Genomic DNA, 27,462 nt, shown 5'->3' with positions numbered 1-27,462 from the left:
ACATTCACAAAGGCTTGCAGACTGAACACTGAAAGGCATAACGGTCTATAATGATAATGTATGTATGTATGTATGTATGTATGTATGTATGTATGTATGTATGCATGTTTAACGTAGAAAATCTTAGCATATTTGTGGTCACACTACTAACCACCGTACGCGGTAGGGAAAGTTTCCCTCCATATTTGGTTAATGTCAGGAAATGCATCCGGTCGTAAAACAGGGCCGAGTTCACATGTGAGCTATAAGTGTGGGGAAAAAGCGATGTAAAAAGAAGTAGAAGAAGACCTTGGAATATTTGTGGTGGCATCACAACAGGAAATTAGGATTTAGTCCTAAAATAAAACATCGACATGTATAGAAATCGGCTCAGTCTTTTATTTCATTCGGTCGACAGTTAAAGCTCTAGTACTTATGCATATGTGTGATACAATCACGTCAGGTACTGTTTGTACAATGGTTATATGCGGACATCTTGTGAGGAGGACCTGATCGAAACGCTTCTTAGGCTTTGTTAATCTCCTCCTGGGTCTTGTGGAACACGATCACGTCCTTCTGGTAGATGTTAGGAACAGCGAAGTTGTAAGGCTCGTAGATAACGCGATCGAAGGGGTATCCAAAGGGCCTCTTGTCCACGTTCTGGTAGTTGATGCCAGCTCCGCAGGTGATGTCAGAGGGGTGGAAGTTGAGGTCCTCGCCCTCATAGGGAGCGATCACCACGTACAGGTTCAGAGGAAGTCCGCTCTTCCTGCCGCGGGGGATCAGGAGACGCTCAGGGAAGCCACAGTGGCGGTAAGTCTGCAACAGATAACATTCTATTCTATAATTTGACCATTTTGACTTCTTCCCACATTCAAAAGTGGACGAAAAATGACACTTTAAGCTTCACTACCTACTTGACGTACATTTTTATTTAAAACGTTGAACTCCGGTTGTTCGCCTCTGTGGTGTAGTGGTTAGCGTGATTAGCTGCCACGCCCGGAGGCCCGGGTTCGATTTCCGGCTCTGCCACGAAATTTGAAAAGTACTACGAGGGTTGGAACGTGGTCCACTCAGCCTCGGGAGGACAACGGATTAGTTTTGGGTTCGATTCCCACCTCAGCCTTCCTTGAAGTGGTTTTCCGTCGTTTTCCACTTCTCCTCCAGCGAATACCGGGATGGTACCTGATTTAAGGCTACGGCCGCTTCCTTCCCTCTTCCTTGTATATCCCTTCCAATCCCCCTATCCCCCACAAGGCCCTTGTTCAGCATAGCAGGTGAGGCAGCCTGGGCGAGGTACTGGTTCTCCTCCGCAGTTTTATCCCCGACCCAACGTCTCACGCTCCAGAACACTGTCCTTGAGGTGGTAGAGGTGTGATCTCTCGCTGAGTCCGAGGGAAAAACCAACTCTGGAGGGTAAATGGATTAAGAAAGAAGGAAAGAAATAAAAAAAATTAAATATTTTAATTCCTACATTTCTTATAACGGTGGAATTAGATGCCAGCTATCTGACGGTGATATCGCGTCCCCGGTCTGGAAAGCCAAGAGTTACGGCCGAGAGGATACATCATGCTGACCACACGACACCTCGTAATCTGCAGGCCTTCCGAGGCTAATGCGTCATGGGGTTTGGTTTGGTTTTTATGTGTCTGCGTCATGATTCCTATTCTCATTGTAACACAGAGATAATACATATAAACTTACGGAGCCAATGTACAGGGGTTCCTTTCCTTCCAGAGCGTTGTCGATCTTCTTCAGCAGGCTGGTGGTCGTAATTTGATCGTTGACGATGGCATTGGAATCGCGAGAGCTTCGTTCGATCACGTTCTGGCCAGCAACAACTGAGAAAGAACATGTGTATTTAATTTGTCATCATAGCACTTACCCAAAATTGATTGCAGAATTTTTCTGCAAGACAAATGTAATGAGAGAGTAACACTAGTTTGAATATGACATCAAGAGTATTGGTAGCTTAAACTCAGGAAGAATCAAGATAATTGCTGCTGACATTGTTTTCCAGTCTTCTCAGTTTTAATTACTGTGTTGATGGGGTGATAGTACTTCTTGGGGAATACTGTAAGTACCTAGGTGTTCATATAAGTAATGATCTTCATTGGGGTAGTCATATTAACGAGGTTGTTAAGAAAGGTTACAGTTCTCTTGAGATGGTTCTGAGAGTATTTAGCGGATGTTACGTAACTTAGGCCACGGCCGCTTCCCTCCCTCCTCCTTGCCCGTCCCTTCCAATCTTTCTATCCCTCCGCAAGGCCCCTGTTCAGGATAGCAGGTGAGGACGCTTGGGCGAGGTACTGGTCATCCTCCCCAGCTGTATCCCCCGACTCAAAGTCTCGCACTCCAGGACACTGCCCTTGAGGAGGTAGAGGTGGGATCCCTCGCTGAGTCCGAGTGAGAAACGGACCCTGGAGGGTAAACAGATTAAGAAAGAAAGAAAAGAAAGGTGTAGAGCTTAAAAAATTATGTTAGGGAAAACTCACAATGGGACTTGAAAGAGAAAGAATTGGGGGATTTTTTTATGGTTAAAATTAAAAATTCGATTTTCTGGTGAAAAATCGCAACATTTCAGTCATGATTCCCCTTATCCGCCTCTGTGGTGTAGTGGTTAGCGTGATTAGCTGCCACCCCCGGAGGCCTCGGTTCGATTCCCGGCACTGCCACGAAATATGAAAAGTGGTACGAGGGTTGAAACGGGGCCCACTCAGCCTCGGGAGGTCACCTGAGTAGAAAGGGGATTCGATTCCGTCCTCAGGTATCCTCGAAGTGGTTTTCCGTGGTTTCCCACTTCTCTTCCAGACAAATGCCGGGATGTTACCTAACTTAAGGCCACGCCTGCTTCCTTCCCTCTTCCTTGTCTATCCCTTCCAATCTTCCCATCCTCCCCACAAGACTCCTGTTCAGCAAAACAGGTGAGGCCGCATGGGCGAGGTACTGGTCATCCTCCCCAGTTGAATCCCCCGACCCAAGGTCTCACGCTCCAGGACACTGCCCTTGAGGCGGTAGAGGTGGGATCCCTCGCCGAGTCCGAGGGAGAAAACAACCCTGGAGGGTAAACAGATTAAGAAAGAAAGAAAGAACGCTCTCCTTAAAACAACTACAAGGAAATGTTTGTTGAAGAAAACTGAACAGTAAGAGAGTACTCACTATCGTAGGGGAAGCGATCAACTTCCACCATGTAATGCCTCTTCTCGTTCAAGGTCATCTCGCGGTCCAAGTAGTCGTATTTGGGGCCAAGGAAGACGCGCACCATCACCCTCGTGGCCTTGTCGCTGTTCACGGTGATGCGGGTAGTGACGGGCTTGTGGTTGAGTCTCTTCTGGCGGACACGGATGTCCAATTTCTCGGCCTCCTCCAAGGAGTTCACCTCCACAGCATTGTTCAGATTGAACTCGAAGTCGTCGTAGTAGGTGATCAGCTTGTCCACATCGACAGACTCGATCTTCACTCCAGGGACAATGAGCTGGTGGAGAGAAAGGAAGTACTTCAAGTAAGTTAGGGCCCAACGTGCTAACTTTTAATACAGTCCATTCCTCGAATTTTCAGTATCTCGAAGTAACTTCAATTTCCCAACAGTTTGTCCCATTCTTCACGTGTATTTATTTCTCTATTACTCGAAATTCGGTTACACGAATTTCTCGATTTCTCGAAGCAGTTTTCCTCCCTTGAAGCAAAAATTACTCTGTAACTCGAATTGTGTACAATATTGATTGTGCAATACGGCATTTGTGGTTTGTGAGTAACACTTTACAAGTAAAGAAAAGGATACCGTGATGCTGGGAGCTAATATGAAGGGAACCGAAAATCAAACTTCTAGTGATGGGAAAGTCGGCGAAGCCTCGTTGTTTTTCGGGTGTGAATTAATTACCGGTCGCGTACGAAAGCAAGCTCGGAAGTCGTGGATGACAAGCTCCATTTACAAATCCTGGCTGCGTGGTTTTGAACCTACATACAGAGTCAGTCGAATATAAACGACAGTGTTTCTCGCAGCAATAAATGTTGTTGAAAAGTGTGTGGAAGGAAAGAAGGTTAACAGTAAAAAACAAAAGAGACTAACGAATAGGTTCCCAAGAGAGGTATGTTTCTTGTTTCACTACTGTATGTACTGCATTCTCTCTTCTAAAATGTTATTTTAATAATGGTCATAATTAAAGTGATGCCGTAAAATACGAGTTTGTTAGTATATTTTTTAACACAAAAAGTACTGTATTCAGTATAAGCCAGTAGATACATATGATTCAATTATGTGCTTTACATGCTCAAAGCGGTATTCTCTATCTCTCTCACCGAGCTCGATAGCTGCAGTCGCTTAATTGCGGCCAGTATCCAGTATTCGGGAGATAGTAGGTTCGAACCCCACTATCGGCGGCCCTGAAAATGGTTTTCCGTGGTTTCCCATTTTCACACCAGGCAAATGCTGGGGCTGTACCTTAATTATGGCCACGGCCGCTTCCTTCCCACTTCTAGCCATTTCCTGTCCCATCGTCGCCATAAGACCTATCTGTGTCGGTGCGACGTAAAGCAAATAGCAAAAAAAAAAAAACCTCTATATCTCGAAATTTCGATAACTCGAAATAAAATTTAGCTCCTGAGGTGATTCGAGATATCGAGGTTCCACTGTAATGAAATCTGAAAAGAGTAGGGAAATACAGGGCTTTAGCCTGGGTCCCAAGCAATCTATTGAGCACAGGAAAAAAAGTTAAGCCTGAGTTGGAAAGTAACAGAGTGGCAAATTCCCTATCACTTCTTTATCTAGACCAGTCATTCCCAAAGTGTGGTTCGCGGACCACCTGGGTGGGGGGACTATAATGCAAGGGGGCTCAATAATACATCCTCGATATCTCGAATCACCTCTAGAGTATAAATTTATTTCGAGTTATCGAAATTTCGAGATATAGAGAATACCGTTTTTGAGCATGTAAAGCACATAATTGAATCGTATGTATATACGGGCTTATACTGAATACATTATATATAACAGTATTTAAAAATATACAAATGAATTCTATTTTAGGCATCACTTTAATTATAACCCTTATTATAGTAATTTTTTAGAAGATATGACACAGTACATACAGTAGTGAAACAAGAAACACTCTTCGGTCAACACCCTTGGAAAAAAATCTGTTAGTCTATTTTGTTCGTTACTCTTAATGCTTCCTCCCTTCACGTTGAAACTTCTCACCAATACCTCGCAGCCGAGATTCCAAAATGGAGCTTATCATCCGCGACTTGGGGGGTTGCTTTCGTATGTGACCGGTAATGAATTCACACCCGAGAAACAGCGAGGCTTCGCCGATTTTCCGATCACTAGAAGTTTGTTTCTCGGTTCCCGTCATATTAACTCTCAGCGTCACTGTAAACCTTTCTTTACTCGTCAACTGTTCCTCACAAACCACAAATGTCGTATTGCGCAGTTAATGTTGCACAAAAATTCGAGTTACAGAGTATTTTTTTCTTCAGGGGAGGAAATTGATAAATTTGTGTAACCGAATTTCGAGTAATAGCGAAATAAATATACGTGAATAATAGGACAAACGGCCGGGAAATTTGAGTTAGTTCGAGATACTGAAAATTCGAGTGATGGAGGTTCGAGATATCGAGATTCGACTGTAAGTTGTAAGTATTTAAAGAGCGAAATTTTAATGTACACACAAAATTCATAGAACATTATTCTAAACTTATGAACTATGTGTTCACTGTTGTATAACTTGTATACAGTACTGTACATGCAGTTTTTGGCCGATAAATGGTACAGTATCTTGTGAAGACCTTGTATCACGACTCCACGTCTCTGGTCGGCTTTCGGGTCCGTGACATCCCCTATACTCCAGAAAGGCAATACTGCGTTGAATGCCTTTCATAACAACATACCTCTGTGAGTTTACCTTTTCTGCTCTCACACAAATGAAAACGAAGTACAGAAATGGAACTAATGTAGAGGCTGAACTTCGGTTCGGCTGACTACGCTTGTAAAACGCTTGATCTTTGAAACTCAGCACCATGCGTCCTATTGATCCAACAACTGTCGCAAGTTAATTTTCTCAAGTAAGTTTCCAGATCCAGTCTGTTGTTTCGATGTTATTCATGATGTATATTTTGGGTTTATGCCGTGTAATGAACTATATAAACACTCTCAACTTGTTTCAAAAGGAACCTTGCCTTTCTTCATCAGGAGAAACAGAAAAAGCAAACGGGGCGCATCAAAGGTTGCTAAGAGAAAGCAACAAAGAACTTAAAATGGGGATAAAATGGACGCCATTTTATCCCCATGTTAGAGACAACGAATGACAACTGTAAGCATCATTTTCTAATGATTCTGATAACAGGTAGCAATGATCCGCTGAGGCCTGTATCGCGGTTGAAATTATCTGGGTGTTTACCGCCCCCTGATGATTCTGGGGCGATATTGTTTTATACGGGCAAGAACCTGGAGTATGACATCATGACGAGGTGTTAAGGCATGATCACCAACAGTTGATTTATCAGGTTGGTTGAGTCTGATACACCTGTTAGATTCTTTGACGCGTGTACATCTCGTTCTCGAAGTCTGCCCAATATAAACCTTGCCACAAGTACGGGAAAGTCTGTAGATACCAGGTTGGTGCAATTTAGGCAAACTGTACTTAGTTGGTCGGAGGAGTTGCCTAATCTTAATTGAAGTTCCAAATACAGTTCGTACATTGTACCTATGTAAAATTTTAGCAATGCGATCCGTCGTGTTACGTATGTAAGGTAGGTAAGCAGTTCTTTTTACATCTTTCTTCTTGACAGACGTCCGATTATTCGTCGGTTTCAGAGTCGTGGGGATGAAAGTTTTGCTATAACCGTTGCTCTCAAAGATGGTTCTCAAGGTGTTAATTCCCTCTGGTAGAGCTGACACTTCACAAATACGCCTGGCCCTGCTAGTTAGAGTTGTAAGTATACCATGTTTCTGGGCAGGGTGATGGTGATAATCGGCGTGGGGATATCTATTGGTGTGTGTAGGCTTACGATAAACGCTGCGTGCTAAAGATCCATCCTCTTTCTTGGTGACGAAAACATCTAAAATGTCTAAATGATAATGTTCCAATGTTTTATAATTTCTATCCGTATATAAAGTATCTTTATGCAAATGAAGTTAAATTCAAATTTAGGGGAAATTAAATATTAGTCCTAAATAATCCGAATACAATCAAACATGGTAGCGTTACAAAATTATGTTTTTTGTTCACTGAATTCAGTATGGTCCGCCTGTGAGGTGTAGTGGTTAGTGTGATAATATGCCAACCCCGCAGGCCCGGGTTCGATTCCCGAAATTTGAAAAGTGGTATGAGGACTGGAACGGGGTCACTCAGCCTCGGGAGGTCAACTGAGTAGAGGTGGGTTAGATTCCCACCTCAGCCATCCTTTAAGTGGTTTTCCGTTGTTTTCCACTTCTTCTCCAGGCAAATGCCGGGATGGTACCTAACTTAAGGCCAAAACCGCTTCCTTCCCTTTTGCTTGCCCATCCCTTCCAATCTTCTCATCCCCCCGCAAGGCACTGTTCAGCATAGCAGGTGAGACCACCTGGGTGAGGTACTGGTCAACCTCCCCAGCTGTATCCTCCGACCCAGAGTCTGAAGTTCCAGGACACTGTCCTTGAGGTGGTAGAGGTGGGTTCCCTCGCTGAATCCGAGGGAAGAAAACCAACCCTGGAGGGTAAACAGATAAAGAAGAAGAATAATTCAGTATGACGTTCCGTGGCAAGTGGGTCCTTGGACATGAGTGCGATATGCTGAGACGGCCTCAGACACAAAAGGTTTGTGAAACTCTGACCTGGACTGTTCTCAAATTATTTTAAAGTAGTTCAAAATTTATCAAATATCTCCCTCGAGAAATTATTCCAATCCCTAATTCCTCTTCCTGCAAACGAACATTTACCCAAATTTCTCCTCTTGAATACTAAGTATATCTTCATTATTATGAAATTTCTCACTTTGAAAGCTCCACTCAAGTAGTTAGTTAACGTACGGTAGCTCAGGGCGTAGTGAGATATAATATGATTCGTCCCTCCGAGATCTATCAGAAAACACAAGAAAAATGCAACTGAAATTTGGTGAATTTGAGCATAGTTTATTTTGTTAACTTTTACAAGTTACTCTTAACGTCGCGCCGGCACATATACAGTAGGTCTTGTGGCGACGATGGGATAGGAAAGAGCTAGGAGTGGGAATTAAACGATCATAGTCTGGTGTGGAAATTACAAACCACGGAAAGCCATCTTCAGGGCTGCTGACAGTGTGATCTGAACCCACTATCACCCGAATGCAAGCTAACAGCTGCGTGCCCCTAACCGCATGGCCAACTTTTTCGGTGAGCATACTTTAAAAACTAACCAAATATTATTAATCTTCTTCTTTATCTGCTTCCCCTCCAGAGTCAGTTTTTCCCTCGAACTCAGTGAGGGATCCCACCTCTACCACCTCAAGGGCAGTGTCCTGGAGCTTCAGACTCTGGGTCGGGGGATACACTGCGGAGGGACCAGTACTTCGCCCAGGCGGCCTCACCTGCTATGCTGAACAGGGGCCTTGTGGAGGGATGGGAAGATTGGAAGGGATAGACAAGGAAGAGGGAAGGAAGCGCCCGTGGCCTTGTAGGTACCATCCCGGCATTTGCCTGGACGAGAAGTGGGAAACCACAGAAAAACACTTCAACGAAGGCTGAGGTGGGAATAGAACCCACCTCTACTCAGTTGACCTCCCGAGACTGAGTGGACCCCGTTCTAACTTTCATGCCACTTTTCAAATTTCGTGGCAGAGCAGTGAATAGAACCCGGGCCTCCGGGGGTGGCAGCTAATCACACTGACCACTACACCACCGATCCTGGAGGGTAAACATATGATGATGAAGAAGAAGAAGAAGAAGATTTGCTGATGATGTGCTGTTATGGGGAGAAATAGAAGCTGAAGTACAGAAAAACTAACTGAGGGGAACATATAAATTTGAGATGAAGATGAGCAAAACAAAGACAGTAGAAATGACCATCAGCAGGAAAGGAACAAACTCAAACCTCTTTTTGGAAGGAGCAAAATTAGAATCACTTTTTCTCTTCAAGTACCTCGGAAGTACGACAGGACTGTCAAAAAGGAAATGATACAGAATGATACAGAAAGCATCAAACGTCTACAATCAAGTCAGAAATATACCCTGCGACTGCAAAATATCACAAAAAAGAACCCTGTACCAGACCTACTTCGTATCAGTTACCACATATGGTTTAGAAGCTTGTACTCTACTAAATAATGACTACAGCAGAATTCAGGCAACAGAAATGAAATTCATTAGGACTATGAATCAAACAATTCGAAAGGACAAAATCAGAAATAAAGAAAACAGGAAAGCCCCTATTGCCAGTGTAATAAAGAAGCGTATACTTCAGTGGTATGGGCACATTGTGAGAATGAAGAGTGTGACACCTGCCAAAAAGTACTTAGAATACTTACAAAAAATACTTACTGTCCAAGGAGAAAGACTAGGGAGATAGGTAAGGAAAAGCTGGATACACACAGTGAAATCATATGTAGGGGACAGGGGTGTAAAATGAGAAGATGTCCTCGAATAAAATATGTATGCAGACAAGAATAAATGGCGAGCGCTTGAACACCGCACCCGGGAAACTAGAGTTGGAAAATGATAATGATGATGATGTGTGCAAGTGCATATACTTGCATGATTAAATGCCCTTGCCGGAAATAAGAAAAGAAAACACAATGCCCTCGAATGATAACTAATGTCCAAAGCGGGTTCGAACCTGCTCATATATTTCTGAATGTATCATTGTTACTAGGAGCGCCTGATATAACCAAACGAATTCTAATGGATCATCGACTGGGGAATCTTACCTCATCACGGGTGTAGCTCTTCAACTGATTCTTGTACCTCTCGAACAACTCCACGATGCGCTTAACGACGCCAAAGTAGATGGGATCTCTCAAAGCTGTCTCGAAGTGTTCAAGAGCTCCAGGGGCAACCTTCAAATAACCAAATAAGGCATAATATAGCTTCGTAACTCCAGGTTCACACATTAACACACATTAGTATAATTACGGTTTGTAATTTTTAATTTCTCATTACTTACTCCGTATGAATGTTCGGGGTCCACGCTGTGGCCGTACAGAGAAAGCAGCATCAGGAAGAGAGATTTGAAGTAACGTTTGTTCAGGGAGCACTTGTTGCCTTCGATCAAATTCCCAAGGATATCCATAACGTCCAGATCCTTCAAGAAAACTCTCTGGGGTCCTTCGTGAGTTTGCTACAATTGTAAGATTACATATAAGAAATTTAGTCCGTTATTAGGTACTACGACAAAGATTACACTATATACTTAAGATTTATTAATAAAAATCCAATATTGTTCAATGTGTATAAGAAAATATACATAATCATCCTAAACATGCATTAGTTAAGAATTTTAATGCTTTGCTACTTGCTTTAGTTTTCATCTGTTTAACGTTATACTAACACAGGTAGGTTTTGCTTTATACCAGAGGTTCTCAAACTATTATGAATTGTACCCCTCACTCATGGCTAAAAGTTCAATGTAACCCACCCCCCATTATTTTAAATACACATCGTAAATAAGACGAGATTATGAAATTAAATACATTTTTATAACACATCACAAGAAATTGAAGAGTTTGTGTCTGTAACAAGTATAATGCAATGATAATAAACTAAAACAGGATACCCTGTTTGTATGAAAGTTTCAAAAAAACGCTAGATTTTAGTCTCAATATCAAATTAATAAATAACGATGAACAACATGTTCGATCTTAATTCTGTAATTCAGAGATTGCGAACTATCAGAATGTCAATGTGATGTGTGTGCCTGCATGGCGTGACACAGCTTTCTGATGTTCCGTAGTCCAGGCGAAACTTTCAAGAGAAGATTAGCTCCATATATACTTACTTAACTTTCTTCTTATTTATTTCCATATTTAAATTTTTCCTCATTTTCTCCCTAAGGCTGCTCGCGTACCCCTCTAAAAGTACCCCTAGGAGTACGCGTAGCACAGCTTGAGAACCACTGCTTTAGACCGATGAAAGTCAACAATGTAAACCTAAGAATATTCTACAACAACGCTTCTCAACCTGGAGAATTTCAGGCGAGGCGTGGTGAGCAATGAAAAACACACACGAATTTGCTAAACAGTAAAAAGTTGTGACAAAGAAAAGAATTTACTACAAAAAGTTATTTTCGTCGCCGCTAAATAGTACACGTAGAAAAAAAAGGTTTTCCTAAAACTATTATACTTCATAGTAACGCTGGGACAATCAATTCGTGTTTATGAATTGTGTGATGAAATGTGTAAAAAGTTACAAAAATACAAGAATTTTTACCGTGGTCTAAAAATTACTGCATTTTTGGAATGTTTCCACAAACTTTTTCTACGTGTATAAGAAATTCAATAGAATGACAAAAGAAATGAAAATAAAGTAAAAAATGTGAATATTTGAAAAATTTGCAGGAAATAATTTTAACATTTTTATTTTATTTTCATTTGTATTGTGTAATTTCCATCAACATATCTATGTGAATCTGGGTTTTCTACGCTGCGTTATATCAAATCAAAATACCGAGCACGGTTAGATGTTGAAAGTGATCTGCGGTGTGCACTAGCACAGTCAGAACCAAACATTAAAAACCTTGTGAAAGAAAATTAATTAATCATTAATTCTGTTCTAACAAAATCATATCAAATGATGTAGTCTGAAATGTTAATTGCAGTCAGTGTAGAATCCTCCGTATATTTTCTATAATTTGTTTTATTCTCTTACTGTAGGGTACTTACAAGGATTAGACAAGCCTGTAATCTTTCACCTTTATTGTTCGTAGTTTGCTGAAAGCTATAAAGTGTCAGGGAGGGATTCAGTTAGGTGGAAATGTAGTATGCAGTCTGTCCTATGCTAACGACTAGGTCTTAATGGCAGATTGTGCCGAAAGCCTGCAGTCTAATATCTTGGAACTCGAAAATAGATGTAATGAGTATGATATGAAAATTAGTCTCTCGAAGACTAAATTGATGTCAGTAGGTAAGAAATTCAACAGAACTGAAAGTCAGATTGGGGATAAAAAGCTTGAACAGGTAGATAATTTCAAGTATTTAGGATGTGTGTTCTCCCAGGATGGTAATATAGTGAGATCGAATCAAGGAGCACTAAAGCTAATGCAGTAAGCTCGCAGTTGCGATCAACAGTATTCTGTAAGAAGGAAGTCAGCTCCCGGACGAAACTATCTTTACATCGGTCTGTTTTCAGACCAACTTTGCTTTACGGGAGCGAAGCTGGGTGGACTCAGGATATCTTATTAAAAAGTTAGAAGTAACAGACATGAAAATAGCGAGAATGATTGCTGGCAAAACAGGTGGGAACAATGGTAGCAGGGTGCTCGGAATGAGGAGATAAAGGCTAAGTTAGGAATGAACTCGATACGCATAAACCGTCTTCGATGGCGGGATCATATGAGGCGAATGGGGGAGAATAGGTTACCTATGAGAATAATGGACTCCGTTATGGAGAGTAAGAGAAGTAGAGGGAGACCAAGACGACGATGGTTAGACTCGCTTTCTAACGATTTAAAGATAAGAGGTATAGAACTAAATGAGGCCACAGCACTAGTTGCAAAGAGAGGATTGTGGCGGCATTTAATTTCACAGAGGCTTGCAGACTGAACGCTGAAAGGCATAATAGTCTATAATGCTGATGTATGTATGTATGTATGTATGTATGTATGTATGTATGTATGTATGTATGTATGTATGTATGTATGTATGTATGCATGTATTATTTGTGTTATTCATGACTCTTTGTACAGTGATCGCATTATAATTATTACTTTGAAAATATTATTTATTTAGCACTCATAATTAATAATAATAAAATAATTATAAAATATTTTTTGAGATATTAACCCTAACAGGAAAGTAGACCTTGTGCAAATCAATAATTCATTAGCGGGGCGTGAAATGATTTACGGAAAGAAGGGGGCGCAGGCCCACAAAGTTTGAGAGGCAGTGTTCTACAGTGAGAGATAATAGTTCAAAATAATTTTCTATAAGAACAAAATAAGAAGTAATGAGTTTATAAAAAAGTCAAAATTGTCAAGAATATTATATTTTTATAGCATACAAACGAGTAGAAATTGTATCACTTTTCCACAAAATGTAGTCAAAATACAATGTTCAGGGGAGAAATACTGACCCGCGGCACACGTGTCACTTAGAACGATAATTCGTTGACATAGTTCATGCAGCACTGAACCTTAGATGACAGAACCTTTCTGGCCAGAGATCTAAGCTGAAATAGTGGTTTTTCTAGGCATAAATTGATACGTAGCAAAGGACTAATCATACTGTGCAAAGCAAATGGTTTGCATTAATGTGTGTTCAGTAGCATTGGTGTCTACATTGTTAAGGAGGTCATCCATGCATAATTCCATAAATTCGGATGGAAATAATTTGAATGAAGATCTATAGTTAAATATAAAGCAGGTCTCACCTTGATAAAAGTGCCGCCGTCGATAGCGTCCTGCAGTCTCCTCTCGATGTTCTTGACCTCGTCGATGTCTACGAGATCGTTGTCATGTATGGTGATACCTTCAGGACGGGCTGGCATTTCCTGGCCATTCTTGTAACGGAGCTGGGGATTGTAGCCGGACTGGAAACATCACCAAATATATAATAGAAGGCATGAACATCGCAGCATCACAAGTAGAGGACATACACCACAAACAATACATTATGGCATAATCGACTGGTAATTTTAAATTACTGGGAGAAGAATCATAAGCATGCACTTGTCCGAGCTTGCAACCTGTTAAATTACAGAAAACAAACGCACTTATGGAAATCCGACCAATATGGGGCTACAGAGTACGCTTCGACCTACAAGTGGCAACGGCTCTACCGTGGTCAGACAGCTCTGCACTCCGACCGACCAATCGAACAGAGGAGGGGCCGCCTCGGCTCTACCGTCGCTCTACGCCTCTGTATTCGGGAGACGAAGAGGGGCTGGTCCCCACTGTTGACTGTTCTGAGAATGGCTTCCCATTCTTGCACTAGGACGAATGGCGGGACAGTGCCTAGCATAGGGCACGGCCGCCAACCCTCTCACCTTTTCCGTGCATCTCCTGGCCTGAGAGACGGCTTCACCGTCCAGGAGACCCGCCTCCCCCTTCCGGGGAGGATTAAGTAAACTCGATTCCTCATCCTGAGGTGGTGCAGCTCGTTTCAGGCACACCCCCATGTACCAATTCAACCACATACCAGCCCTCCTGCCATTCTTAAATTTCTGGCAGTACCGGGAATCGAACCCAGGCCCCTGAGGACGGCAGCTAATAACAATCAATCAATCAATCAATCAATCAATCAATCAATCAATCAATCAATCAATCAATCAATCAATCAATCAATACTGATCTGCATTTAGGGCAGTCGCTCAGGTGGCAGATTCCCTATCTGTTGTTTTCCTAGCCTTTTCCTAAATGATTTCAAAGAAATTGGAAATTTATTGAACATCTCCCTTGGTAAGTTATTCCAGTCCCTAACTCCCCTTCCTATAAATGAATATTTGCCCCAGTTTGTCCTCTTAAATTCCAACTTTATCTTCATATTGTGATCTTTCCTACTTTTATAAACGCCACTCAAACTTATTCGTCTACTAATGTCATTCCACGCCATCTCTCCGCTGACAGCTCGGAACTTACCACTTGGTCGAGCAGCTCTAACACTAACACTAACCGTTATGCTACGCAGGCGTACAGGGAAGGAATGAAAACATTTAATAGGAGCAGTGGGGGAAAAATAAAGTCTTCATTATACAAAAATAATTAAGGATACCCGTAGGTGAAAGATTTTTTTGCTATTTGCTTTACGTCGCACCGACACAGATAGGTCTTATGGCGACGATGGAATAGGAAAAGCCTAGGAATAGGAAGGAAGCGACCGTGGTCATTGTTAAGGCACAGCCCCAGCATCTGCCTGGTATGAAAATGGGAAACCACGGAAAACCATCTTCAGGACTGCTGACAGTGGGGTTCGAACCCACTACCTCCCGAATACTGGATACTGGCCACACTTAAGCGACTGCAGTTATCTAGCTCGGTAGTTGAAAGATTAGACGAAACAGTTTCACATTAAACTGGTAGGCATGGTACACTGAAATACCAAAACGAACAAAAAGTGTACAGCCATCTATATAACCATAGAAAATAACAAAGCAAAACAAAGTCATCTTTGTACAGACCATGAAGGCCCTAGGAGTGGTGGAAGGTAAAGGCTTCCACTATCCGTAAACTCGGCACTTAGTGGAGTAAAGACCGGGCGAGTTGGCCGTGCGTGTAGAGGCGCGCGGCTGTGAGCTTGCATCCGCGAGATAGTAGGTTCGAATCCCACTATCGGCAGCCCTGAAAATGGTTTTCCGTGGTTTCCCATTTTCACACCAGGAAAATGCTGGGGCTGTACCTTAATTAAGGCCACGGCCGCTTCCTTCCCACTCCTAGGCCTTTCCTATCCCATCGTTGCCATAAGACCTATCTGTGTCGGTGCGACGTAAAGCCCCTAGCAAAAAAAAAGTGGAGTAAAATGGTAGGTAGCTCTACGACAGGTCACCTTTTCATCCAGGAATTAAGCTAGTACTAGTGTAGGCTGAGTGAACCTCCGGGTCAAGTGCACCTCCGAAAGTGGAAATCTCGTTTCTTAACTTCTCCGACATCTTGGCGGGGAAGTAGATTCTAGGAAAATATTGAAATATTTGCTTGCGATGTGGAACATGACATACTGGGAGCACAGAATAGTACGGCTCCACGGCTAAGTGGGTAAGTGCCTTGGCGTTCGAGCTTCGGGGCTCCAGGTTCGATTCCCGGGTGAGATGTGCGATTTTCATCGTAAACCGTTAATTCGCTTATCTCGGCTTCCGGGTGTTTGTGCTGTTCCTCATATTGCTGCAGCTCACACAACACTAGACACTCTTTCCCTTACACAGCAGACGCCACCCACTCTCATCGGAGGGTCTCTCTAGGCATGAGTGTCGGCCTCCGCAACCAAGATCGCGGGTTCATATCTGACGGAAACAGTGGGATATCTGAAGAGCTGAAAAAAGTTCATTCGACATTCCACGTCATACGATGTCGGTATGTAAATGATCTCTGGTGGAACATTGTTGTTCACTCAACAGAATCAAAAACTCAGTCGTGCATCACCCAAGAGAGTTCCGTTCCTCTGCCATCTGGTAGATTAAAACGGAACGTCGAAATTGACACGCAGGCAGCCGAAATGGTTTCAATGCCTGCACAGGATATCTTAGGTCATGCAATTTTTATAACAACCATTAACAAAGGGTCTGCTCTGTAAAGGCTGCCTCTTCAAATTAGGATGATAATGATGATGATGATAACCGAAAACGTTAAAGATATTCTAAAAGCTAAGTAAACACTAAACGATTATCATTTAGGAGTAGTATAAGTGATGTAAGCCACCTCTGTGGTGTAGTGGTTAGTGTGATTATCTGCCAGCCCCGGAGGCCCGGGTTCGATTCCCAGCTCTGCCACGAAATTTGAAAAGTGGTACGAGGGTTGGAACGGGGTTCACTCAGCCTCGGTAGGTATGCTTTTCCGTGGTTTCCCACTTCTCCTCCAGGCAAACGCCGGGATTGTACCTAATTAAGGCCACGGCCACATCCTCCCCTCTTCCTTGTCTATCCCTTCCGATCTGCTCATCCCTCCACAAGGCCTGTATTCAGCATAGCAGGTGAGGCCGCCTGAGCGAGGTACTGGTCCTCCTTCCCCAGTTGTATCCCCCGACCCAAAGTCTCACTGCCCTTGAGGCGATAGAGTCCGAGTCCGAGGGAAAAACCAACTCTCGAGGGTAAGCGGATTAAGAAAGGAAGAAAGAATACGTGATTATTTGAAATATTCACAGAATCTTTTAAAACATCCACTACAATTTTTTCCAGAGTCGCGTGCTGGATTCCAAGCTTCTTCAAGATTTCCCAAGTATGCTTAGACTCACTGCTCTGCTTCCAAATAGCAAACCCATTGGAGAGTAGTTTTCTGGGTGAATATTATGTTGCTCATTCAGATACGAGGTGAATGGTTCATAAATTTTCTCTTTGGCTTGGGATAAGTCTCTTTCGAACCGGATGGTTGGATCAAGAATAACAGCTGTTCGAGTCTGCTAATTGATGGCAACCGTGGTCACCGTGGGTGAGATACAGAATACTTGATCATAAACTTCCCACTTTAAATCTCTCAGTGCAGAGGCTAAGGTTGTTCTCACCTACTCATAGGGTTAATAAGTTGGCTAAGCAAATAAAAGACTGTGATTTTTGCTTAGCTAGCAGAGAAACAACTACGACAAGAAATGTCACTAATATAATACAGGTTCTCCCATATAAGCTAAGACCGTCCAAGCGACATTTTTACTCTTCGATAAGTAAGCTGTAGTATCGGAGGCGCGCGGATAGTTCCTGACCTTGCAAGCAACGAGCACGTATTCGACCTCGCAAGCATCAGTCGCCAGTCTGAATCTCAGCTGTTAACATGGTGGGACAGTTATCATTGCAACACCGTATTTTCGTATGTAAAAGTTATTAATTTATTGAAATTAAACACAATGTGTACATATGTGTTAGAGGTTACAATTTGTCATTATTTTCTTTTGGTACATCACTTCGTTGTGTTTTTTTTTACCAGTCCTGGGTAAGTGTGCTGATGCGTTGTGTTTGTTCAGTACAGTTCATCCGGTGGTACCTAGGACAGGTCATTCCGCCGAGACGGCAGATACATTCTTCGTTTGGGGCGTGAAATCTGGTGGTTAGGCATATTTTCCCGTGGAATCCGTGGACACCGAAGCGTGTGTATACATGGCGTAGTTTGTAGTTTGGGCCTTCCATTCACTGTTCTTCATTACTTCCGTTTCGTAGAAACCTTCAGGTGTCTGCTAGGCTTTCTGTCTCCTTTCTTAGAGGACGGCAGTTGATGCGGCGGTGTCTGGTAGCTCGAATGTTTGTTTGATGTCTTCCAGAAAGAATGTTTCGTCTGGCATTATGTATGCCATTCGATTCTCTGTAAATTTTAAGATCTGTAGGATCCGTTTCAAGTACCTGGCCTTTATATTTTATATTCTTTTCATGTTTGCAACAGTTAGTTTGTGCCATATCAATTGTATCCCATACGTAACTATCGGGGCCACTTTAAGCTTGAATAGTGCCATTGCAGTGTTCACTGAGAGGTTCTGCGGCTTGGGGATCTCGTACATTGCTTTGGTTGCTGCCGCTGCTGTTTCCTTTAAGTGCAGTGTGAAGGTTGAGCCTGTGGTCTGCAGTGTGATACCCAGGTATTTAAATGATGACACGATCTCGAGTTGTTCATTTCCGTTACGGAAAACGTCATATCTTGCCAGTTTTCCTCCCCTTCTAAATTTGATAACTTTTGTCTTAGCACTGTTGATGGTTAGCGAGTTTTTATCCGCCCATTTTCTGAGGTTATTGAATGCAGTCTGTATATACGTGGGATCCCTGGATATCAGCGTCATGTCGTCTGCGTACTTTATTAGTTTGATCCTTTCGGTCTCCAGTACGTTTATGATGTCGGATGTCATCAGGTTGAATAGCATAGGGCTCATTGGGTCTCCTTGCAGGACTCCCCTCGTCTGCGTCAGGGCGGGTGTGGTGGAGGTTCCATCGTAGATTTCTACCTGGTTTGCGTTAAGTATGGCCTTTATTATCTCCCCGTCGGGTAGTGCTTTCTCGAGTTTTTGTATGAGTATTTTTCTGTCAATGCTATCAAATGCTTTTGCGTAGTCGATGAAAATGGCGTACAGTGGGCTGGCTGTTTAGTGCGCTGTCTATTTCAACTATAATTTCTTCGATGGCCTGTAAGGTCGATTTGCCTTCCATGAACCCGTACTGGTTTGGTGATATCTCTCTTGCTATTCTTGGTCGTATGCAATGTAGTATGATCTTTGAGAAGAGCTTGAATATATTACACTCCAGTGCTATCCTCCTGTATGAACTACTTGCTGCCTTTTCCTTTGTATAGCGTGATTACTTTTGCCTTTCTCCATATGCTGGGTATTGTTTTTCTTTTCATGCATTCGTTGAATAGTAGAGTCAGTGGATCTATGATGTCTATCAGTGTTGTCTTTAGGTGTTCGTTGTGAATCCCATCCGGGCCTGGGGACTTTTTGGACTTGGAATACAGGTCGGCTCGACGGGTACGCGATGCACTTGTTCAGCAATTTGCTGGTGAAGTGCCACCTTCACGAGCACAGATTCATGTAATTGTAAATAAATTTGAAACTACTGGCTCAGTGGTCAATGGAAAACATGCGCCTACACGAACAGTTTTAACAGAGGGAAAGCTAGATGACATTGGTGCGAATCTTGAACGGTCACCGAATAAATCACTCACAAAATTAGCACAAGTAGGGGTTTTGGTTTTTCTGTACACAGAGGTACAAAGCTGTTACATATTAAACCGTACATGTTTACCACGAGCCCATTGCTCAAAACCTGCTGATCCAGCCACAAGAGTGAGATATTGTGAGTGGTATCTTGCATCATTGAATGATCGTTTATTCGACCCACAGTTTGTGTTCTTTTCGGATGAGGCCTGATTTCATATGTTCATGGGAACAGTCATAACTCTTGCTATTGGTGTGCAGAAAATCCTAATGTTGTTTATGAAGTCCCTCATTATCGTAGAGCCGGCCCCACGGTGTACAGGTAGCGTGCCTACCTCTTACCCGGAGGCCCCAGGTTCGATTCCCGGCCAGATCAGGGACTTTTACTTGAATATGACGGCTGGCTTGAGGTCCATTCAGCCCACGTGATTACAATTGAGAAGCTATCTGACGGTGAGATGGCGGTCCCGGTCTAGGAAGCCAAGAAAAACGGCCGAGAGGATTCGTCGTGCTGACCACACGACACCTCGTAATCTGCAGGCCTTCGGGTTGAGCAACGGTCGCTTGGTAGGCCATGGCCCTTCAAGGCTGTTGTGCTATGTGGTTCAATTCGGTTCATTATCATAGGATGATTGGTGTTTGGTGTGCTGTTAGTGTAAGACGAATAATTGGGCTTATTTTTTTCGAGACGACAGTAAATGCAGAGAGGTACCAAGACGACATTGTGACGCCGTTCTTCCATCAGTTAAGGGATGAAGAAAAATCGTGGGTGGTTTCAACAAAATTCAGCCCCGCTCATACAGCAAAAGACTCCATTCTTATAACCTTGCCAGTGTTTGCAGACAGAGTGATCAGTGCTGATCTGTTTCCCCCTCCTACTCCAGATCTAACAGTGTGTGATTCTTACTTGTGGGGTAAACTGAAAGAAAAAGTGTATCGAACAAATCCCCACACATTGGAGAAAGTGAAATAAAACATTACGAATAAAATCAGAAAGATTACAGTGGTAGAACTCACTCACATCAGCCGGAATGTGGTTACCAGATACAATGTATTTACCCAGGAAGGACAACACCTCCAGAAACTTTTATAAAGTAATATTACATATAAGATTGTATACACACTTAAATCAGGGCGGCCGCGCACCACCTAAGTTCGGCTGAAGCAGCTGCCGTAGCGCAGAGTAAAAACACTGTGCGTTCGGTCTTACTTTATATGGGTGATCCTGTATATAGTGGTAAAGTTGTTTCAGTTTCCTCGTTAACGACCAGCGACTCAAACGTAAAGCAGTACCACCCCCCGACAGTACCAGATTTATGACTGTTTGCAGTCACCTCTGCTGTGACCAATAGCAGATGGCTCTTGACCAATAGCAAGCTTGCTTTGTCAGTGACAGTCCACGTGGAGTAATTCAACAGCATGCCGTTCGCTTGTCAGGTCTCCAGTGTTGCACAGCTGCAGTCTCGCTGCACGCTCTCAGAGACTAAGCAGTTAAAACGGAGAGTTGACAACGCTATGCCTGGAGTTAGGGAAATCCTGCCACACCGCAGACAAAGAATGTAAACACAGCCGGCCTGTTAGGTTTCAAAAGCGTGCCGGTCGTTAACGAAGAAACTGCAACAAGTACAATGTCTGTTAACGTTGATGCTTTCACGGCTCGAACTTGTGAACATGATATGCGCTTTTGGGCTTCTGCCGTATCAAGAAACCAACGTTTCACAGAGAACGTAACTCCAAGTCTTCTGTAGAAAAACTCAACTGGTCACGAGGAGGACTTCTACAGTAATGAAGGTTTGAATTTAGACGTTAGTAATAGAAGTGTATGTGGTACGTTCACTCAGCACCTGATGGTTCACCGTACGCGGTACAGCGCCATCATTCGAAGCGGAAGCTGACGGCACCATCAGAATCGTCCTGGGAGGGCGAGGACAGGGGGAGGGAGGGTATAACTGGTGTACACACATATGAAGTATGGCTCTGACACAAGCCCGGAATGAAACATCTGGTGATGGGGAACGTAAAGAGTTTCACCTTGTTTCCTTGACATGGCAAAAGCCCATAGCATGTTTACAAGTATAATATCTGTAATAATACTCACCATGACTGGACTGTCGAGGTCCAGGTGGATGGTCTCGACTCCTGGCAGGTAGGTGGACAGACGTTCCAGCTGGTAGCGAGCCAGAAGCTGTTGACGGGTGTAGTAGAAGATCTCTCCATGACGCTGGACATTCAGACCATACTTGTGGACATCCATCCAGGTGGGATACTCGTAGTTCAGGTAGGTGAGATAGGTGCTAAGACCAACATCCTCGGTGAAGTAATTGATAAGGTCATTTCCGTTGCGGATGTGACTAGTGTAGTTGTAAGGAATTATGACTGGTCCTTGCTGGTTCGTCATGCGGGCTTCATAGGCCTTCTGGATGACAATGGTGTCCACGAACAGCTCGGGGTACACCTCATAGGGGGGTGGCAGGATGATATCGTGGGTGTCTGGACGGTGAATTACAGCCACCGAGAGAGCATAAACAAACATAGCGTGGTGGACACGATCGCGAGCCCAACAGGCGGTCTTGTAGAACGTGTCGTAATCCTTGGCCAGGTAAAAAACGTCATACAGACGTTCCAGCAAGTAAACGTGACCCCTGTTCACCATAGAAAATGTTGCATCGCGTGCCAGCAGTTGGCCGTGTTTGTACAGGTTTAAGAAGTGTTTCACCTCCTGAGGTTCACGGTAATTGTTGAGGTTGGCCTCCAAGTCGTACGAGTTGCCTATCTCCACCTGTTCTTTAAAAATGTTCTGTTGGTGGGGGCGGATAAAAAGCTGAATTATGTTCTTCTGCTTGATCAGAAAATCCTTGTCAGCTGTGAATGAATCAGAAAATGACATAAACATTAATTACAAAAACACATTTTAAAAAAATGCAGTATAAGTAACAGAAAGCTACCCAGCTATTTCCGTACATTATTCAAATATTGGTAACGTCTGTATCAATCCTCCTGCTCCTTGAAATGGATTATATCCAGTACTAACATTCAAATCATAACAGAAATGTTAATCGATATTAAACAATCTAATTCGATTATTTCATAACCAAGATCAATAGTTTATATTTTGGTATTAAACTAAACCCCATGGCGCAACGGCTTACCAAATGACCGCTGCTCAACCCAAAGGCCTTCAGATTATGAGGTGTCGTGTGGTCGGCATAACGAATCCTCTCGGCTGTTATTCTTGACTTCCCAGATCGGGGCCGCCATCTCACCGCCAGATAGTTCATCAATTGTAATCACGTAGGCTGAGTTGACCTCGAGCCAGCCCTTAGATTCGGGTAAAATCCTGACCTGGCCGGGAATCGAACCTGGCTCCTCCGGGTAAGAGGCAGGCACGCTACACGGCGGGGCCGGTTTCCTATTTTAATGCAATACATGATAATCCGTCCACCTCTGTGGTGTAATGGTCAGTGTGATTAGCTGCCGACCCTGGAGGCTCTGGTTCGATTCCCGGCACTGCCACAAAATCTGAAGAAATGGGTACGAGGGTCTGCGCAGCCTTGGGTGATCAGCTCAGTAGAGGCGGATCGATTCCAATCTCAGCCATTCTCGAAGTAATTTTTCGTGGTTACCCACTTCTTCTCCAGCCAAATGCCGGGATGGTATCTACCTTTCATTTGTAAATGTTTTTACACATTGCTTTACATTGCACTGACACAGATAGGTCTTATGGCGACGATGTGATAGCAAAGAGCTAGAAGTGGGAAGAAAGCGTACATGGCCTTAATTAAGGTACAGCTCCAGCATTTGCCTGGAGTGAAAGTGGAAAACCACGGAGAACCATTTTCAGGGCTTCGCGCACAAGCGGAAGCAATTACTTGAAGGACAGGGTGAAGAGGGTTTGTATCTTGTAAATATATGCGCTTAGCTACTGTTCATCGTAGTGGGAGAAACTCACAACGCAGATTGTTGTAGTAATTACTCCAATCTGCAGGTGTTTGGGAGAATTAAAACAGTACAGTATAATGAAATATAAGGTATAGGCCTACAAAACTTTCAACGATGTTTAATACACGACATCATTCTTTCATGCCGTGTTTAAAAAACGAAATACACTAGAATGCTTATCGAGTGAAATATCGCAGCCTTGAGAAAGTTATAGTTCTAGGAGCTGAAACAAACTTTTCTTACAGACCTTGAATAATACGGCCTTATTATTATTATTATTATTATTATTATTATTATTATTATTATTATTATTATTATTATTATTATTATTATTATTATTATTATTATTATTATTATTGTACCGTGAATTATCACTGGCGAAACCTACAGAAGGTGCGGCCTCCATAGGGTCTGGACTTCCCGAGAATATAGTACAACCCAGAGGGCAAGAACACAGATAGCCGAGGGAATCAGGTTAACAAATTTTATTAAACAAATAGGTAAACACCAAGAAAAGTAAAAAGATTTAAAGTATTTAAACACCAACATCACTCAGGTTCCTCCGACACGTGCCCTATTGTAATTTACAGGGATCCAGCCCCTGTTCACAGTTCATCACCAAAAAACAGTGTAAAAGGTAATTCTGGATAAGACTTATTGATAAAGCGCCACCTCAGGTGGCTCAAGGAGGAGCGCAATTTTCCCTTAACATGACATACCATGATACCATATACATATATATACTTTCAACCACTAAGGGCACAAGCGCCCAATAAGTTAAGTTGCAGTAAGACTGCAATAAACGATCCCAAGAGGTTCACACATACATTACGATTTAGAGGCAACTGTACTTTTATAACAACTTGAAACAACTCCAGCGCCTATTCAGTGGTTTACAATCAATAATGTCCTCCCATCGTCTGTGATCGTTACGTAAGTTCAGGGTGCTTACCTCCCATACCCCCTAGCGGTCCGGGGTTCGAAGGCGGTGCGTGAGATGCTCAAGTCAGAGAGCGAGGCAAGAATGGCACTTGCTCCCAGCCAGGCCGCACGGCCTGGCCAAGAGCAGCCGTGACGCGAGACCACGTGACGCAAGGCGACACGGGGAGTCTGCGTAAAGAGCTTGGCGCATCCGCAGGGGTACGGGAGGGAAGGCAGAGGGGAGGCAGCACAGGCCGGGCCGTTCCCAGGGCGGAAATAGTTCCTTTACCCTGGGAGCATCTTTTAGGAATAATTTTATTATTATTATTATTATTTGCCCAAAGGGACAACAACGGGCGAAAAACACAATAATACATAAAAGTTGAAAAACACAGACACAATAAATAGTAGAAGAGGGGCGGGAAAATCAAATACATGGCTCAATTATTATTATTATTAGTATTATTCGAATAGCTCTTTTGAGGGCAAATTAAATCAATTTTGGTTACATTTCTTTGCATTTAACTTTCTTCGTTTCCAAACTTCCTTCATTTACTGAGAATGTTGTTCCTTTTTACCTCTGAGTCCATTTTCTTCCAGTTGCTAATTACTTTCTCTCCTGAAATCCGGCATTTCGTGTTACTTCTCCGAAACGTGTTCTGTTTTCTATCGTAAGTATTATAATTCCTTTTCAATTTCAATGAACTACATTGGCTAGGATTTGTAGCTGTTCAATAAGTTGAAGATTTCTTTACTTAGTCTATTGTTATTCATTCTATAAATGTGTCCAAAAACTGGGCTCTTCTTTTTCCTCATTACATTTGTCAGTTTATTCAACTTTTAAATATAGCTCTCTGTTTGATCTAGTCTAAATTATGCATTGTTCTTTCTTATAGGTCCCAGTATTTTTCCCAAAATTATTCTTTCAAATGTTTCTAGTTTTTCAAGATCCCCAATTCTTGTAAATTTAAGAGTTTCTGCTGCATATAAAATTTCTGGCCGGGACACTGTTTAATAATGTCTTAATTTAAAGTTCCAGGGTAGAGATTTCTTATTGTATATATTTTTTGTCGTATTATCCTTCAGTTACCAGCCGATCTCCCAGATGCCATGATATACTGTCAGAGAAAATTGAAGGGACTTTGACTATTCTGTACACAGTTGGAGGCATTCCTACAACAAATAAATGGTCTGCGGATTCTGAAAAGATATCTGAACCCCTACATCCTCAGTACAAGGAACCTACAAGAAGAAGAAAGCAAAATTTGCCTAACAAGACTCAATGTATTACCTGACGACAACCTGGTGAATCCCGAGGATGGTTTTATAAACTCTTCAAATATCAGGGAGATATTAAGAGACCTGGAATATAACAAATGGTGCGATCTCCCTCACAAAGGTAAAGGAGTTATCCTTTTTAAAGAACATCCAGGTTCCAATAAATGGGTTTGCCAGCACGATGGTTTATCGCATAGTGAATGGAGGGACGCCCTGAAAATGACGGAGAATGTAGCAGCAGTTCGTGCTGTCCCCGGTAGATCGATGGACAATAACCGTTGTAGGTGTTGCCTCAACGAGATTGAAACACTTGCACCCGTCCTTGGTTCCTGCCAGGGTGGCGAAATTCTGCACATCGCTAGGCATCATCAAATAAGAACTACCATCGTCCAGGCCCTCAGAAGAACTGCATTCACCGTTCATGAAGAGATCCATAGTTTGGCAGAGAACGGAAGCACTCGAAGGATCGATATAACTGCTTACAAAGACAACAATGTAGGATATATAACTGATCCAACCGTCCGATTCGAATCCTCCGCGAGTCAACCTGACGACGTTGACCGTGAGAAGAAGAAAATATACGAGCCCACAGTTCCTTTTTACAAGGAAGAATACAAGCCAAAAATGTTCGAAGTCCTGGGCTTGCTAATTGGGAGTGGGGGTACGATAACAAGAAAATTCGTTTGAGTTTTGCAAGGCATTCCACCTGGCAAAATCTTTGAGTATTGATATTGGAATTCCTGCCTTGAAATCATCAATAAGTATTTTAAGAAACCGCATTCAGTGATTTGCTTTAACATTCAATAGACTTCTATGTATGTTACATAATATCAGTTGGTATTACCTATACGTTGTCTTTTTTTGCCATTTGCTTTACGTCACACCGACACAGATAGGTCTTACGGCGACGATGGGACAGGAAAGGTCTAAGAATAGGAAGGAAGCGGCCGTGGCCTTAAGTAAGGTACAGCCCCAGCATTTGCATGGTGTGAAAATGGGAAATCACATAAAAACCATCTTCAGGGCTACCGACAGTGGGATTCGAACCCACTATCTGCCGGATGCGATTTCACAGCTGCGCGCCCCTAACCGTGCGGTCAACTCGCCCGGTACTTTGTCTTTTAGGCAACCTATAAATTGAAGAAGTGTTACTATGTAATATATAACAGTACATAAATTAATGTTGTGCATATATATTTAAAAAGTGTCATCATGATCACGTCAATCGGGGAATCCTTCGATAATATACCCTTACTTACTGGTCTTAAACTACTGTATTTTAACTTTAAGTGATTGCCAAACAGAATAGGCGTAGCAATAAAATGTATGATACTTTCCAAGGACTCACTAATTTACTTATTTACGCACTTACGGAGCTGTGATGGTTTCTTTTATTAATCTGAAATAACACTTCTACTCTCTTATTTATGTGTAAGTGAAAAATAATTTAGTTAAGATAATTATTCTATTCTTAATGTTTTCCATACCTGGTTTGCGTAACATGTGTACCTCTTGAAGGGAAGTAAGTTTCGACCTCTAATGGGTTAAAAGACACAGTCTTTCTAGTAGAATAAGGCTGTGATTTTTGAGGAATTGAGCACGTTTGTTACTTTCGAGATTCAATAAATCTCAACCTACCCATTTAAAAAAACGCTTCGCCCCTGTACTATCAGAGCCGCCAGCTAGATACATAAATGTTGGCTCTTAATGTCTCTCTAAAGCCTCTCATATCAATATTAACAGAGATAACTTGCAAGTACATGTAACATGATACACTATGCACTATGATGCTGAACGATGTGTACGATCTAGTACTCACCGACTTTCCGCTCCCTGGGTGGGATCACGGAGCCTGCTGCTAGGGCTGCCACAAGAGCCAGTACTACAATGGTTGCCGTCCTCATGGTGTTGC

General features: G+C 42.7%; 1 protein-coding gene across 1 annotated transcript; it reads right to left on the bottom strand.

The window, feature by feature from the left end:
• Positions 1-354: 354 nt before the first annotated feature.
• Positions 355-27,462, bottom strand: LOC136857550 (hexamerin-like). The gene is made up of 8 exons (XM_068225227.1): positions 27,370-27,462; positions 21,511-22,274; positions 13,510-13,668; positions 10,091-10,264; positions 9,855-9,983; positions 3,139-3,454; positions 1,684-1,820; positions 355-798 (listed from the first exon to the last, which is right to left on the bottom strand). Exons 1-8 carry the CDS (start codon positions 27,452-27,454, stop codon positions 505-507), a joined length of 2,058 nt encoding a protein of 685 aa, XP_068081328.1. The 5' UTR covers positions 27,455-27,462; the 3' UTR covers positions 355-504.

Source organism: Anabrus simplex, chromosome 1 (genome assembly GCF_040414725.1).
Source record: "Anabrus simplex isolate iqAnaSimp1 chromosome 1, ASM4041472v1, whole genome shotgun sequence".
Classification (NCBI taxonomy): domain Eukaryota; kingdom Metazoa; phylum Arthropoda; class Insecta; order Orthoptera; family Tettigoniidae; genus Anabrus; species Anabrus simplex.
This window is presented reverse-complemented; position numbering and strand designations above follow the sequence as displayed.